General features: G+C 42.3%; 2 protein-coding genes across 2 annotated transcripts; both read right to left on the minus strand.

Annotated features, from left to right (window-relative positions):
- Positions 1–275: 275 nt before the first annotated feature.
- LOC127079550 (uncharacterized) lies at positions 276–890 on the minus strand. The gene has a single exon (XM_051019936.1). It carries the CDS (start codon positions 888–890, stop codon positions 276–278), a length of 615 nt encoding a protein of 204 aa, XP_050875893.1.
- Positions 891–7,358: 6,468 nt separating this feature from the next.
- On the minus strand, positions 7,359–8,315 carry LOC127079551 (uncharacterized). Its single transcript, XM_051019937.1, has one exon. The coding sequence runs from the start codon at positions 8,313–8,315 to the stop codon at positions 7,359–7,361; it is 957 nt and encodes a 318-aa protein (XP_050875894.1).
- Positions 8,316–13,325: the final 5,010 nt, after the last annotated feature.

Raw genomic sequence — 13,325 nt, forward strand, 5'->3', positions numbered from 1 at the left:
GAATCATAATTCCTCTTATACAACACACCACCATTTAGGAAGAATTTAGAAGAGAGTCTTCTTAGAGCCTTCTTATCGGTAATGGATATACCCTCGGGATACTGTTGTTTTTCCAGAAATGTCTTTATGTCATAGAACCAAGGCTTATCGTCAGGATCAGTCTCAATTGCTAGACAATGCGCTGGTTCATCTAAGTTGTCAATATGGATGGATGGTGCCTCATTCTTCCATTTGACTTTGAACATAGATGCCAGCGTAGCTAGAGTGTTTGCTAACTAATTTTCTTCCCTAGAAATATGATGAAAGGAGATCTCATCAAAGTAAGGGATCAATTTTCTAATATTCTCTTTATAGGGTATCAACTTGCTATCTCGAGTCTCCCAGTCGTCTTTCACTTGACTGATTACCAGAGCTGAATCACCGAATACCTTAAGGATTTTGATTCTCAAATCGATTGCCGCCTCTAAACTGTAGGTACATGCTTCATATTCTGCCATATTGTTGGTGCAGTCAAAACATAATCTAGCGGTGAAGGGGATGTGGAAACCAGTTGGAGAAGTGATAACAACACCTATACCATGACCTCGGGCATTGGAAGCACCGTCGAACACGAGCGTCCATCGCGATCCTGGTTCGGGGCCTTCCTCAGGACTTACCTCGAAGCCTGGCATAGTAAAATCTCTAATAAACATGATGTCTTCATCTGGAAAGTCAAACTTTAATGATTGGTAGCCTTCAACAGGCAGGTGAGCTAGATAGTCAGATAGAATACTCCCTTTAATTGCTTTCTGAGTCACATACTGTATATCATACTCGGTGGGCAGCATTTGCCACCGGGCAATTCTACCAGTAACAACAAGCTTTTCAAATATGTACTTTATTGGATCCATCTTGGATATCAATAAAGTAGTGTGGCAGATCATATACTGCCTCAGGCGTCGAGCATCCCAAATCAAGGCACAACAAGTCTTCTCCAAAAGTGAGTATCGGGTCTCACATTCAGTGAATTTCTTGCTGAGATAGTAGATAGCATGTTCTTTCTTGCGTGTGTCATCATGTTGACCCAAAACACAACCCATAGATTCGTCCAACACTGTCAGATACATAATGAGTGGTCTACCAGGAACCGGTGGTACCAATATTGGTGGTTCTTGCAAGTACTTTTTTATTTTATCGAATGCCCCTTGGCAATCGTCGTTCCACACAATCGATTGATTCTTTCTCAACAACTTGAAAATCGGTTCGTAGGTAGCTGTCAGGTGAGATATGAATCTGGAGATGTAATTAAGTCGCCCAAGGAAGCCTCAGATCTCTTTTTCTGTTCGGGGAGCTGGCATATCTTGGATGGCTCGAACTTTGCCGGGATCAATCTCAATACCCTTCTGACTGACTATGAAACCCAAGAGTTTACCTGATCGGACTCCAAAAGTACATTTGACTGGATTCAGATGCAGTTTAAACTTTCAGAGTCTGACAAATAACTTTCTCAGATTGACCAAGTGATCTTCCTCAGTTCTGGATTTGGCAATCATGTCGTCCACATAAACCTCAATCTCTTCATGAATCATGTCGTGAAAGAGTGTTACCATGGCGCGTTGATATGTTGCCCCTGCATTCTTTAAGCCGAACGGCATGACTTTGTAGCAGTAAGTTCCCCAAGGTGTGATAAAGGTTGTCTTCTCCATATCATCTGGTGACATCTTTATCTGATTGTACCCGGAGAACCCATCCATGAAAGAAAAGACATATAATTGAGCTGTGTTGTCGACCAAAACGTCAATATGAGGCAAAGGGAAGTCATCCTTTGGGCTGGCTCTATTGAGGTCTCGATAGTCTACACACATTCTGACTTTACCATCTTTCTTAGGAACTGGAACGATATTAGCAACCCACTGCGGATACTCGGAAATGGCTAAGAAGCCAGTATCTAGCTGCTTTTTAACCTCTTCCTTGATCTTGAGTGCCATATCGGGTCTGGTCCTTCTGAGCTTTTGCTTAACTGGAGGACATTCGGGCTTGAGCGGTAGATGATGTTCAACAATGTTGGTGTCTAACCCTGTCATATCTTGATACGACTAGGCAAAGACGTCCACATATTCACGCAAAAGATCTACCAACTCGAAGTGTACATGTTTGGCGAGAGATGCCCCAACTTTCACCTCTTTTTTGTCAGTCTCAGAACCCAAGTTAATGACATCCATTGGTTCTTTGTATGGCTGAATCTCTTTCTCTTCGTGCTCAAGGAGTCGTGCTAGTTCAGCTGGTAATTCGCAATCTTCCTCATTGTCATCTTCAGCTTGGTTGATTGGAAGTCCAGATTCATAGTTGATTTTAGCCATGTTGTAATCAGTGATTTCATTTGGTCTGCATATAATGAGCTTATTTTAGTATGTTTTTTTTTGAAAAAAAGTGGAAAAAGAAAAAAAAATATTTTGACATTTCGTTGTTTTTAGTGAAAACGAAAAATAACTGAAAGAAAAGGAGCACGAGTTTTGCATGCAAAAAAAGTACTTTTATTTATTCACATAATACTTTTAAACATGGGGGCCCTTACAAGCTATCCTTTTGTCTCGGGCAGAGACGAGGGATGGAGAAAACAAAATGCATTATGTTTACACCATAGGTATCACGGTGGCCGTCCAATTGGGAAGCTTGAATCCTAGAGGACATCTGCGAACAAGGCTGAATGCCCCTGGCTTATTACTACTAGACTCTCCGATGACTGCTACGGTATGCTCATTTTGATAGCCGGCACTGCTGAGCTTGACTAGGTTGAATTGCTTTTTCTTCGGACTCACCTTGTGTGTTGCTGGGTGATAACCGATACCAAACTTGTCGTGCTTTTCTGCCACATTGACGACCTTGCCCCAACCGGGAAGCGGGCCTTTCTCCAATGTTTGGTTGGCACTCTTCGTAGAGGATAGATTGGTAGCGGATGATTGATTGGTATTGGCGGATGCAGAACTGACATCTTCAAACTCTAGACAGTGGAGCGGAACCTCGACAATCCCCTCATCTGTTTTGACATATCTGAAGGAGGAAAGTTCACTGACCAATAAATCTTCTTCCCCACACACAATTACCAGCTTATCATCTATCAAGTACTTCAACTTCTGGTGCAAAGTAGAAGTGACTGCCCCAGCGACATGAATCCATGGTCGGCCCAACAAACAACTGTAGGCTGGGTTAATGTCCATGACTTGAAAAGTAATATCGAACTAGTGTGGTCCAACAAAAATCGACAAATCGACCTCCCCAATTACCTGCCTTCGGGAACCATCGAAAGCTCTAACAATCAATGCACTGGTTCTCATCTCGGGCCCCTTAAACTGTAACTGAATTAATGTAGATTTTGGCAGTACATTAAGCGAGGATCCAGTATCAACGAGGACTCATGATAAGAGGGAGTCAGTACATGTGACCGAAATATGTAGTGCTTGTTGTGGGCCTTTCCCTCAGGAGGTAACTCTGCCTCATTAAATCCCAGATACCTACTGGCGGTGATGTTGGCAACCACGTCGTCAAATTGATCGACCGTTATATCTTGCATCACGTGAGCGGTATTTAGAACTTTCAGCAATGCTTTGCGATGAGCCTCAGAACTCAACAGCAAAGACAAAATTGATATTTTGGAAGGCGTCTGATTCAACTGTTCAACAATCTTGAAGTCACTCTTTCTGATCAGTTTGAGGAATTCCTGACTTTCCTCAAAGGTGATACTCTTCTTGTGATCATCAGACTGTTCTTTTTCAACCATCGACCCTTTCCCTTTGGAGACTTCGGCCTCTGCAGCTTTGTCATTATCAGTGACTCTCGTCACTACCGGAGTAGTCGTCACGGTCGGAGTGGCGGGTACAGTTGTCTTTGCCTGCGGAGTCGGCGTAGGAGTTGCCTTCTCTTTAGGTGAGATAATTGTGGGTGCTGGAGACACCCTAGGAGTGTATTTAGGAGCAAATACACTGCCACTTCGAGTCATGCCTCCCGCTCTAGCGATGTTGACAATCTCTGTATCAGGAATGCAAATTTATTTCCCTCCTAAATACGTTGTGGTCTCATAATTCTAAGGCACTGCCTTGGTGTTCTGATACGGAAACGGAGTTGGGGCGCGGAAATGGATCGGCCGAATCCTCTTGGGAGGAGCTTCAACCTTCTTCTTCCTGTATACAATAGTTATTGGTTCAATTACTTCCACCTCTTATGCTGCTTGAGCTTTAGAGAATTGTATTAAACCTCGGTCCATTAGTGCCTGCACGCACCCTTTCCACTGCTCGCAACTATCGGGATCAAACTCGCATACTGTACAATCTTCATGCACCTCTTCTAAGAACCCAAACTGTTCCAGTTTTTTTTAACACAATAGACATCGGAGTCTTCACCTCTTCAACTTTCAGTACGACTTCAGCATTTACCTCCTCAATCACGGCGTTGACTGACGCGCCACTATGATTCGGCAAAGGATTTGTCTTTACGTTCGGTTTTTCTTCGGAGAAGGTCAGGATGTTCTGGTTGATCAAATCTTGAATTTTGCACTTAACTGCCCAACAATTTTCTGTGGAGTGTCATATGAATCTAGTATGATACGCGCACGAAGCATTAGGATCGTGGTTGTTGTGGAATGGAGGAGTGGCCACGGGCAATTCCTTTGGTATGATCCCCCCACATGAACTAGATAGGGGACTAGTTCGGAGTACGGCACCAAAATTTTGTCAAACCGGGGTCGGTTCCCAAAATTGTTCCCTCAGTTTTGTGCTCGATTATATTATTGGTTTGGATTTCCCTGAGTGGATGTTGATTATCGATTGTCTCTCTACGGTTGATACTGGAAAGGCGGCTATTGGTATTGAGTTGCGGGAGTGTATTGGTATGGATAATATAGCATGGGGGCTGTCGGAACTCGATGTCGGGGGCGAGCCTTCGCCATCACAGTGTTTGCTTCCCTCTCCTTCTTCTCCATGAAGCCCCCATGCGGTCTCTTGTTGACGGACTACGGCGCGGACGTGTCTGCTATTTTCCCTGACTTCAGCCCACTCTCAACACGTTCCCCAATTGTGACCATATCGGCGAAGTTTGTTGATGAACTACCAATCATTTTCTCAAAATACAGCCCATGCACCGTGCCCATGAAGATGTCAACCAACTCATTGTCAGATAGTGCTGGTCGAGCCCTAGACGCCATTTCGCGCCACCGTTGAGCATACTCTTTGAAGGTTTCATTAGACCTTTGTGACTGGTTCTGTAGTTGAAGCCTTGTTGGAGCCATGTCAAGGTTGTATTTGTATTGTTTCAAAAATGCCTCTGAGAGGTCTCTCCATGATCGGATCTTCGAGCGCTCCAAACTCATATACCAATCCAAGGAAGCCCCAGTCAGGCTATCTTGGGAGCAATGAATCAGGAGGTTATCATTATCAATATGTGAAGCCATCTTCCTGCAGTACATAGTGAGATGACTGCGGGGACAGCTAAGACCTTTATACTTGGGGAGATCAGGCACTTTGAAATTCTGAGGCAAAACCACATTCGGGACCAAGCAGAGGTCTCGAGCGTCTATTGCAAAAGAAGAGAAGCCATCAATGGCCCTTATCCTGTCGTCCAGGAGTTGGTAATCCGCTGGTTTGGCCGGATCAACAACTGGAGGAGCGACCTGATTGGCCGGTCGAGAGGCTTCAGGAGCGATTGGCGCTGTCATGCTCGGGTTGAACCACATGGGCGGGTAAGAGAAGCCTGGTGGCCCAATCTGAGCAGGAGTGGAAGGTTGAAAGTACTGCATCCCAGGCTGAGAATTGGGAGTCTAAGGTGCCCCTGCCTGCATATACTGGGATATAGGGTTCATCATCATGGGCACATATCCTTCCCCTGGGTAGCCAAAGGGGACGGAGATTTGGCCGGTGCTCGTAGCTTGAGCAATCTGGCTAGGCAGTTGGAAATGGAGGCGCGGGCCTCGATAGTCTTCATCGTCGTAAGGAGGGCATCAGGGACCTGACCCTGGTTGTCCTCCGGGTCAGCAGCAATGACCGGGGTAGTTTGGAGAGCGGGGAGAACCCAAGGGAAACTAGAGTTTCCAGCAGCAGTGTGAGGGAAGAAATCTCCCTCACTAGTGAGGCTAGGAGCAAGGTGAGGAGGCATTCCCCACGGGTAGGCAGTAGCAAGCCTAGCGGGATTCGTGGGGACCACCTGGCGGTTCCCAGAGTTGGGCACCGCAGTCTCCGCCGGAGGATCGGCGGTAGTGCCAGCAACAGTATCAGCAATGGTCACCCCAACAACACGGGTGACGTTGGCAGCAGCAGAGGCATGGTTCCTCTGAGATTGGAGGAGCTCCAGGATGGTCTCCATGTTGCCCCTGAACAAATTCATCTCCCCTTGCACCTGGGCAAGGGACTCACGACAGCAACATTGTCGGCTTCGTATTTGGCCATGATCTTTGATTTGCTGGAGCGGGTGTAGTACGGATGACGAGTCATCGTTGTTGCTGCAGCAAAACAGTGGGTGTAAGCATTTTGTTTTCTGATAGCTTTTGGCAAGTATATGCAATGATGCATGTGTGCATGCAAAAAGATTTGATGTGTGCATTTAATATTACTATTATTTTTTTTACAAAGACAAAAATTCTAAGGAATTCGCGAGTCTATTTAACACAAGCAATTATGAAGCGAATAAAGAGAGACAGTTTGTGAAGCTAATAATCGAGAAACTCTTTTTATTCCATATCAGTAAAACAAAATACAAATACATCAAGAAAATGCCCCTCGGCTACAAGAAGATCACATCAGTCCAATCAGACCTCAATCTACTGAAACACAAGCGACTAGAAACAATTAGACAACAACTCCTCGTAGTAAGCTTGTGACTTGGGAGACAGGCAGGCGCTCCATTTTCCCAACATCGCATTTTCTTCAAATGGGGGGTTGTTCACAATTGTCTTCCCTCGGTCGGAGGGGTCTTCAAGACACTCATTCAACTGTATGTTGCTGTCGTTTGGGTTCCCATGTGATTGCTCCTTCAGCTTTTGGATCTCTTTTATCTTTTGATTCAGCTCGTACTAGTTCTGGCGAAGGGTGACTTCTAGCTGTTTGTTGCGGCTTCTTTCATCCTTCAACTCCTTCTTACAAGCTTCTAGCAGGCTTTGAAGTTTTTTCATTTGCTCCATGTGTTCTAATTCTGCTTTACCAGCTCGGTATTGGGCTTCGGCTAACTGCTTCTTCTTGGTCGTCAGACTGGCATAAGTCCCTTTGAGGGTGTCACCCACTTTGAGTCTTTTGAAAACCTCGGTATGTACCTCATCATCAGCTTGGCGAACTCGGTCCCTCTTCTGATTCAGATTGAATTTCAAGGTCTCTTTCTCCAATGAAATCTTAGCAAGCTTAGATTTGAGATCGGTATTCTCTTTCTCTAAAAGTCTTGATAACTTTCTTCAATTCATCCATCTCAGAATTTGGCTGGTTCTCTAGCTCAGAGGATCGGATGTTCATGGATGGTTCAGGCGGGAACGACAATAAGACCTCACTGAATTTGCTTTTGACCCAACTGGTGTAAGCTTCCTTGGCGATACAATTCTTCTTACCCATCTCTGCTCTTCCTTGAGGATAAATCGACCCCCAAGCCTTGACAATCTTCTTAATCAACTCTGGCTCTTCGACTCCTACGTACAAAACGAAATCTTCTACACTTTCGAGACCAGGTTTGTCCACCATAGAATATCCAAGTTGTCGTAATGCTAACCTCGGGTTGTAGTTGATTCCTCCTTTTGTACCAAGAATAGGTACATTAGGAAAATCCCCACAATTGAGGATGAGCTTGACACCATCGTACACTCGAGAATACCAAGGAATGTCTTCGGCTTTTAAGGACATGATCCTCTGGGACCATTTCAGATTATCTTTGTTCTCAACAAAGGGACTTTCACTGGGTAGATGCGAAATAAACCATCTATACAATAAAGGGGTGCAACAGACGATAGTCCCTTTCTTCTTCTGGGTCCTTACGTGAATGGAATAGTAAGTATCAGCAAGAAGAGTGAGAATCGGGTTCTGAGTCAAGAAGATGTGAATAGCAGCCAAGTCCACGAACTCCTCCATATTCGAAAACAAGACAATCCCATAGATGAGTAAAGCTAGATGGCCGTTGAAGGCCGTCCAGTTTCCAGCTTCAGCGAAAGTGATAGCTTTGTCCACGAGAAACTTAGAGGTGAAGCCATGGATTCCACCTTTTGGTTTCAGGTTTAATTCTATCTCCTTCTTTCCCATATGTAGAGCTTCAGCAAGTTCTCGATATTCAGGAAGTTCCTTAGTGCGGATGTAGGGCACCTGGTTCTTTATCATGATACCCAAAATATGAGAATACTCTTCTAATGTCGGCGCTAGCTGATAGTCTTGGAAAGTGAAGCACCTTAGTGGTGGATCGTAGAACTGTACCAAGGTGTGCACAACGGTGACGTTGACCTCGGTGTTCAGAATTCCCCGCAGGTTACCATACGTTTCCTTGAAGGCGTCTTAGTGAGTCAGGTCTAATCGTGCCCCAAGTCCTCTTAACACAGCCAATGGAGGTTCCACAAACTTGTAATTGTGGATGCTCTTTTTCTCAGGATTCATGCTTCACTTCAATTGCTTGGTGAATAGACTGGACTCTTGGATTCCTGGAAAAACATGCATATGCAAAATTTGGTCATGATGAATGATAATGCAATGATGATATGATAATAAGTCACATGGGGTCGGAACCCTGGCAATTTCTGGACAATCTGTCAGTGCCACATGTTGCAAGTTCAAAAGTTCGACGTACATGAGTATCAGGGTAGGTAGAGTCTATGGTTTCCTGCAATGAAAACCCATATCCCCCTCACATGTGTGGACTATGCTCCAAGGTGGTCCCTAGAGGGTCTCCCAGAGTCATCGACTCGAAATGAAAATACCCTGCCGTAGTGAATACTCACACAACAAAAGTACTTCCAAATGAATCTAGTCTGGGTGTGGTTCTCGTGACCCCCAACGTGCGAAACGCAGGAGTACACGACTATCCACGAGTCTAACCTATGTGTGTACTAAGCTCGGGTATAAAGCTTTCCTCTCATGTAATCTAACTCATCCCAACAACAGTGTAACATATATATCCATAATATAAAGTGAATGTGATAAATAAAAGCGAGTAAAGCTATAAGGTAAGCCTAAACTAGCGAGGGAACAAACTAAACTAGGCTCGACTCCTTTTAGCGACCAGGAAATACTCCCAGTAACGAAGTATCCCCAACAGAGTCGCCAGCTGAAGCTAGCGGAAATATACCCGAATGCATCGCACACTCGAACATACAACAGAGTCGCCATCGAACTTTATTTATCCCTAGAGGGAAGGAAAAACATCGATAAAACCCGGGGGAAAGAGATATACTGGGTAAGGAAGTCGATTATGTAATGGGAAGGTATTAGCACCCCAAACATCCATGGTACTCCATGGGAACCGTTTTGATTGTTCTCGCTTGAATAGGTGTGAAGTAGAGATTACTCGCAAAAGAAAGGGGAAAGGAAGAGAAATAGATAAAGTGCTCGGTGAGGATTGGGGCTCTCATGCCTACGTATCCTCATAGTGCAATAAGGAATTCAAAGCTCCATAGTTCAGAGAACTAATGGTGGGAGATGAAAAGAAGAGTGATCAAAGGTATGACTTGAACCAAAGAATAATGTTGTTTGAACTCCAACAAGGGGTGAAAATATGAACCTAAGAGTGAACAAGTTACTTGAACCGTCAAGTGAGGGCGTAGAGCACTTACAACACTGTACTGGAACAACTGAAACGAGAGGAATTAGGTGTTTGGGATAAGAGTCAAACAACCCTTGGTTCACAAGGAGGTATAAGATGGAGCACAAAGGTGTAGTGTATTTGACTCAAAGAATAGGTATATCACGTGGAGTGAAAGAAGGTAGTATACGAATGTATCATGGAGATGAATGGAAGAATTGTGAAGACATGACTTCTCAGATGTTTTGATGACGACAAACCTCGCTACAAAGCTAAAGACGAATTAATAAAAAGATTGATCAAGATTCAAGCTTGTGAATGAAGTTTCCAACCTATGATCAAGTCTTGATGAATCACATGAAGAATCGTCTTTCAAATGGATAAGGTAACACTTGAACTCTAGATAGTTATACAAGTGTTCATAGCATGTTGCATTCATGCCATAATCATTGAAAATATGTTTATGCATCAAACACATCACCATACTTCACTCTTTTAATTATTTTTCAAAGTTGTGACAGAGTAACCGGTTATCAACTTTAGAGTAACTGATTACTCTGTGTTATTTTCAAATAATTTTTGAACGTTGGAACCATGTAACCGGTTATCCAATTTAAGGTAACCGATTACTATGAGGAAATTTCAAATATTTTTAAACGTTGAAAGCAAGTAACCGATTATCCAATTTAAGGTAACCGATTACCACTGATCCAGAGGCAAAAATATATACATCTCTTCATGGAAACTTTTATGTTTTCTTCATCATGAACCATGGCAACCTTTGGATTATTGCACTCATTTGAGGAGGTGTTTAGACATTATATAAACATCATTTTTCAGATTTCAAAATCACCTCCTTGCAAAATTTCAAATCATTTACACACATTCTCTCAAACTTTCTAAGTGTTCATCCAAACTTTCTTAAAAGTGAAACCTTGCATAAACTTTCATTTTCAGCATTATAGTTTTCATTTCATACAAAGAACACTTGTACAATTATTGTGAGATTTGAGTGTTACAAAGGAGAAGATCAATTGGTTAATTGATATACTTCAAATTCCAACTACTTTCATCTTCTATAAACATTCAGAATTATATTCTTTGATTACAACTTATTTTTAGGATTGTTAAGAATAAGTTTGTAAGGTTTATCCTTGTTATTCGGTGTGTGGATACAAGAGGTCCATTTGTGAGAAATTCAGTCTCGATTGGACTTTAAACATTGTAAATCCAAGAGGATTGTTCTTGGTGTGTTAGAATTAGATAGAAAGACCTTAAGGTGTCTTGTGTAAGAACAAAAATTGTTCTACAACAGATTCCATGATTTTGATGATAACAAAGGATGAAACCAAAAATGGCACCCTAACAAAAAGTTTCTAAGTGTGCAGGATTCTAAAGAAAGAAGGAAGAAATCTGATGATGTCATCAGATACAGAACCAGATCAGATACAAATTATCAAATGATCAGAAGCATCTGAAGTGGAAACACGTTCAAGAAAGTCTAACTCTGAGCAAAACAGCAAAGTATCAGAAGCATCTGAACAAGAAGTAAGCTCTAGAAGTTCTGACTCTGATCAACGCTATCTCTAAACTCCAGAACTTATCAGCGCTATCTGAAGAATCCATCAGAATTCAAAAGAGATCAACATCAGAAGCAAGACTCCAAGATTCTCAGATACACGAAGACTCTGATCATGGAATTGCTAATTATGAAAGAGTATCGTTAAAGTCAAGTAAAGGTTTGCAAATGGATTTCCTAATACAGAAAGAGACGTTAATCTCCAATTTCAATAAAGAAGGTACTATATGTGGTAAGTAGTCATTTCAAGGAGAGAAAGTTATCCTGGCAGAAGCTATTTATGTTATGGCGTAAATTCATTTTATTACTCATCAGTTTCAACTACTACCTCACTGATCTATATAAAGGACTGCAAATCAACATTCAGCATACAACATATACAAGGAAAAATATACTGAAACATCAACACTCAAGAAAACACTCTTGCTCTCTAAATCTTCACGAAGTTGTTGCTTATAACGTGAATCACTTTGTTCTTACTATTGTAATATTTGCTTTCTTAGAAGCACTTTAGATTACATAAATCTTTTATCTATTGTTTGTTTATTTCCTCAAGTGACTCTGTGTAGTCTGTATACTTGAGAGGACTAAGAGATCTTTCTCTTAGACGTTGTTTGTAATCAATCTTTCAAGATTAGTGGATTAAGTCCTTGTTGAAGGCGAAATCACCTTGGCCGGGTGGACTGGAGTAGCTTTGTGTTATAAGCGAAGCAGTATAAAATCTTTGTGTGGTTTTCATTTTGAAAAAGCGCTTATTTTTCCAAACAATTCAAACCCCCCCTTTCTTGTTTTTCTCACCTTCAATTGGTATCAGAGCTCCGGCTTTGTTATTGATTTTTAATCAAACACTTAAAAGTGTAGAGAGATCCAGAAAGAGAAAAACTATGGCCCACACAAATGAAAAAGATAGTTACAATGCTAAGCCTCCTGTTTTTGATGGAGAGAAGTTTGACTACTGGAAAGATAGAATTGAAAGTTTCTTTCTGGGTTATGATGCTGACCTCTGGGACATTGTCACAGATGGATACACACCTCCAGTCTTAGAAAATGGAGCTGAAGTTCCCAGAAATAAGATGTCAGAAGATCAGAAACGTGTCTTCAAAAATCACCACAAGGCCAGAACCATACTTCTCAATGCTATATCATACAATGAATATGAAAAGATCACCAACAGAGAGACAGCCAAATATATACTTGACTCTCTGAAGATGACTCATGAAGGAAACTCTCAGGTCAAAGAGACAAAGGCTCTGGCGCTTATCCAGAAGTATGAAGCCTTCAAAATGGAAGATGACGAAGCTATAGAGGCTATGTTTTCTAGATTCCAAACTCTTATTGCAGGTCTCAAAGTTCTAGACAAAGGATATACAACTGCAGATCACGTCAAAAAGATAGTCAGAAGTCTGCCAAAGAAATGGAGACCTATGGTTACTGCTCTGAAACTGTCAAAGGATCTGAACAATATCAGCCTTGAAGAACTTGTCAGTTCCCTCAGAAGCCATGAGATAGAACTAGAGGAAGATGAGCCTCAGAAAAGGAACAAGTCTGTAGCATTGAAGTCCAGACCTGAAAGACGCAAACCTGACAGAACCAAAGCTCTCCAGGCAGAAACTGAAGATACTGATGACTCTGAACCAGAAGATTCTGATGATGAAGAAGAATTGTCCCTACTAACCAGAAGAGTTAAGCAACTCTGGAAAAAGAGGAACAACAACTTCAGAAGACCAAGACCCAGAGGGGATCAATCAGAATCAACTTCAAAAGGTAAATCTAACAAAGATATTACCTGTTATGAATGTAAAGAAACATGTCATTACAGGAATGAATGCCCCAAGCTAAAGAAAGACAACTCTAGAAAAGAAAGCTTCAAGAAAAATACCTTCAGGACAAAGAAAGGACTGATGGCTACCTGGGATGATAGTGAATCTGGATCATCAGAATCTGACTCTGATGAACAGGCCAACGTGGCACTTATGGCTACCACATCCAGGAGTAGCTCAGATGAAGAATCTGAAGAGGT

This window comes from Lathyrus oleraceus, chromosome 5 (assembly GCF_024323335.1).
Source record: "Lathyrus oleraceus cultivar Zhongwan6 chromosome 5, CAAS_Psat_ZW6_1.0, whole genome shotgun sequence".
Lineage (NCBI taxonomy): Eukaryota > Viridiplantae > Streptophyta > Magnoliopsida > Fabales > Fabaceae > Lathyrus > Lathyrus oleraceus.

What these genes read in the sequence shown, in the direction of transcription:
- LOC127079551 (XM_051019937.1), bottom strand. Translation starts at nt 8,315, where the DNA reads ATGATAAAGAACCAGGTGCCCTACATCCGCACTAAGGAACTTCCTGAA.
- LOC127079550 (XM_051019936.1), bottom strand. Translation starts at nt 890, where the DNA reads ATGGATCCAATAAAGTACATATTTGAAAAGCTTGTTGTTACTGGTAGA.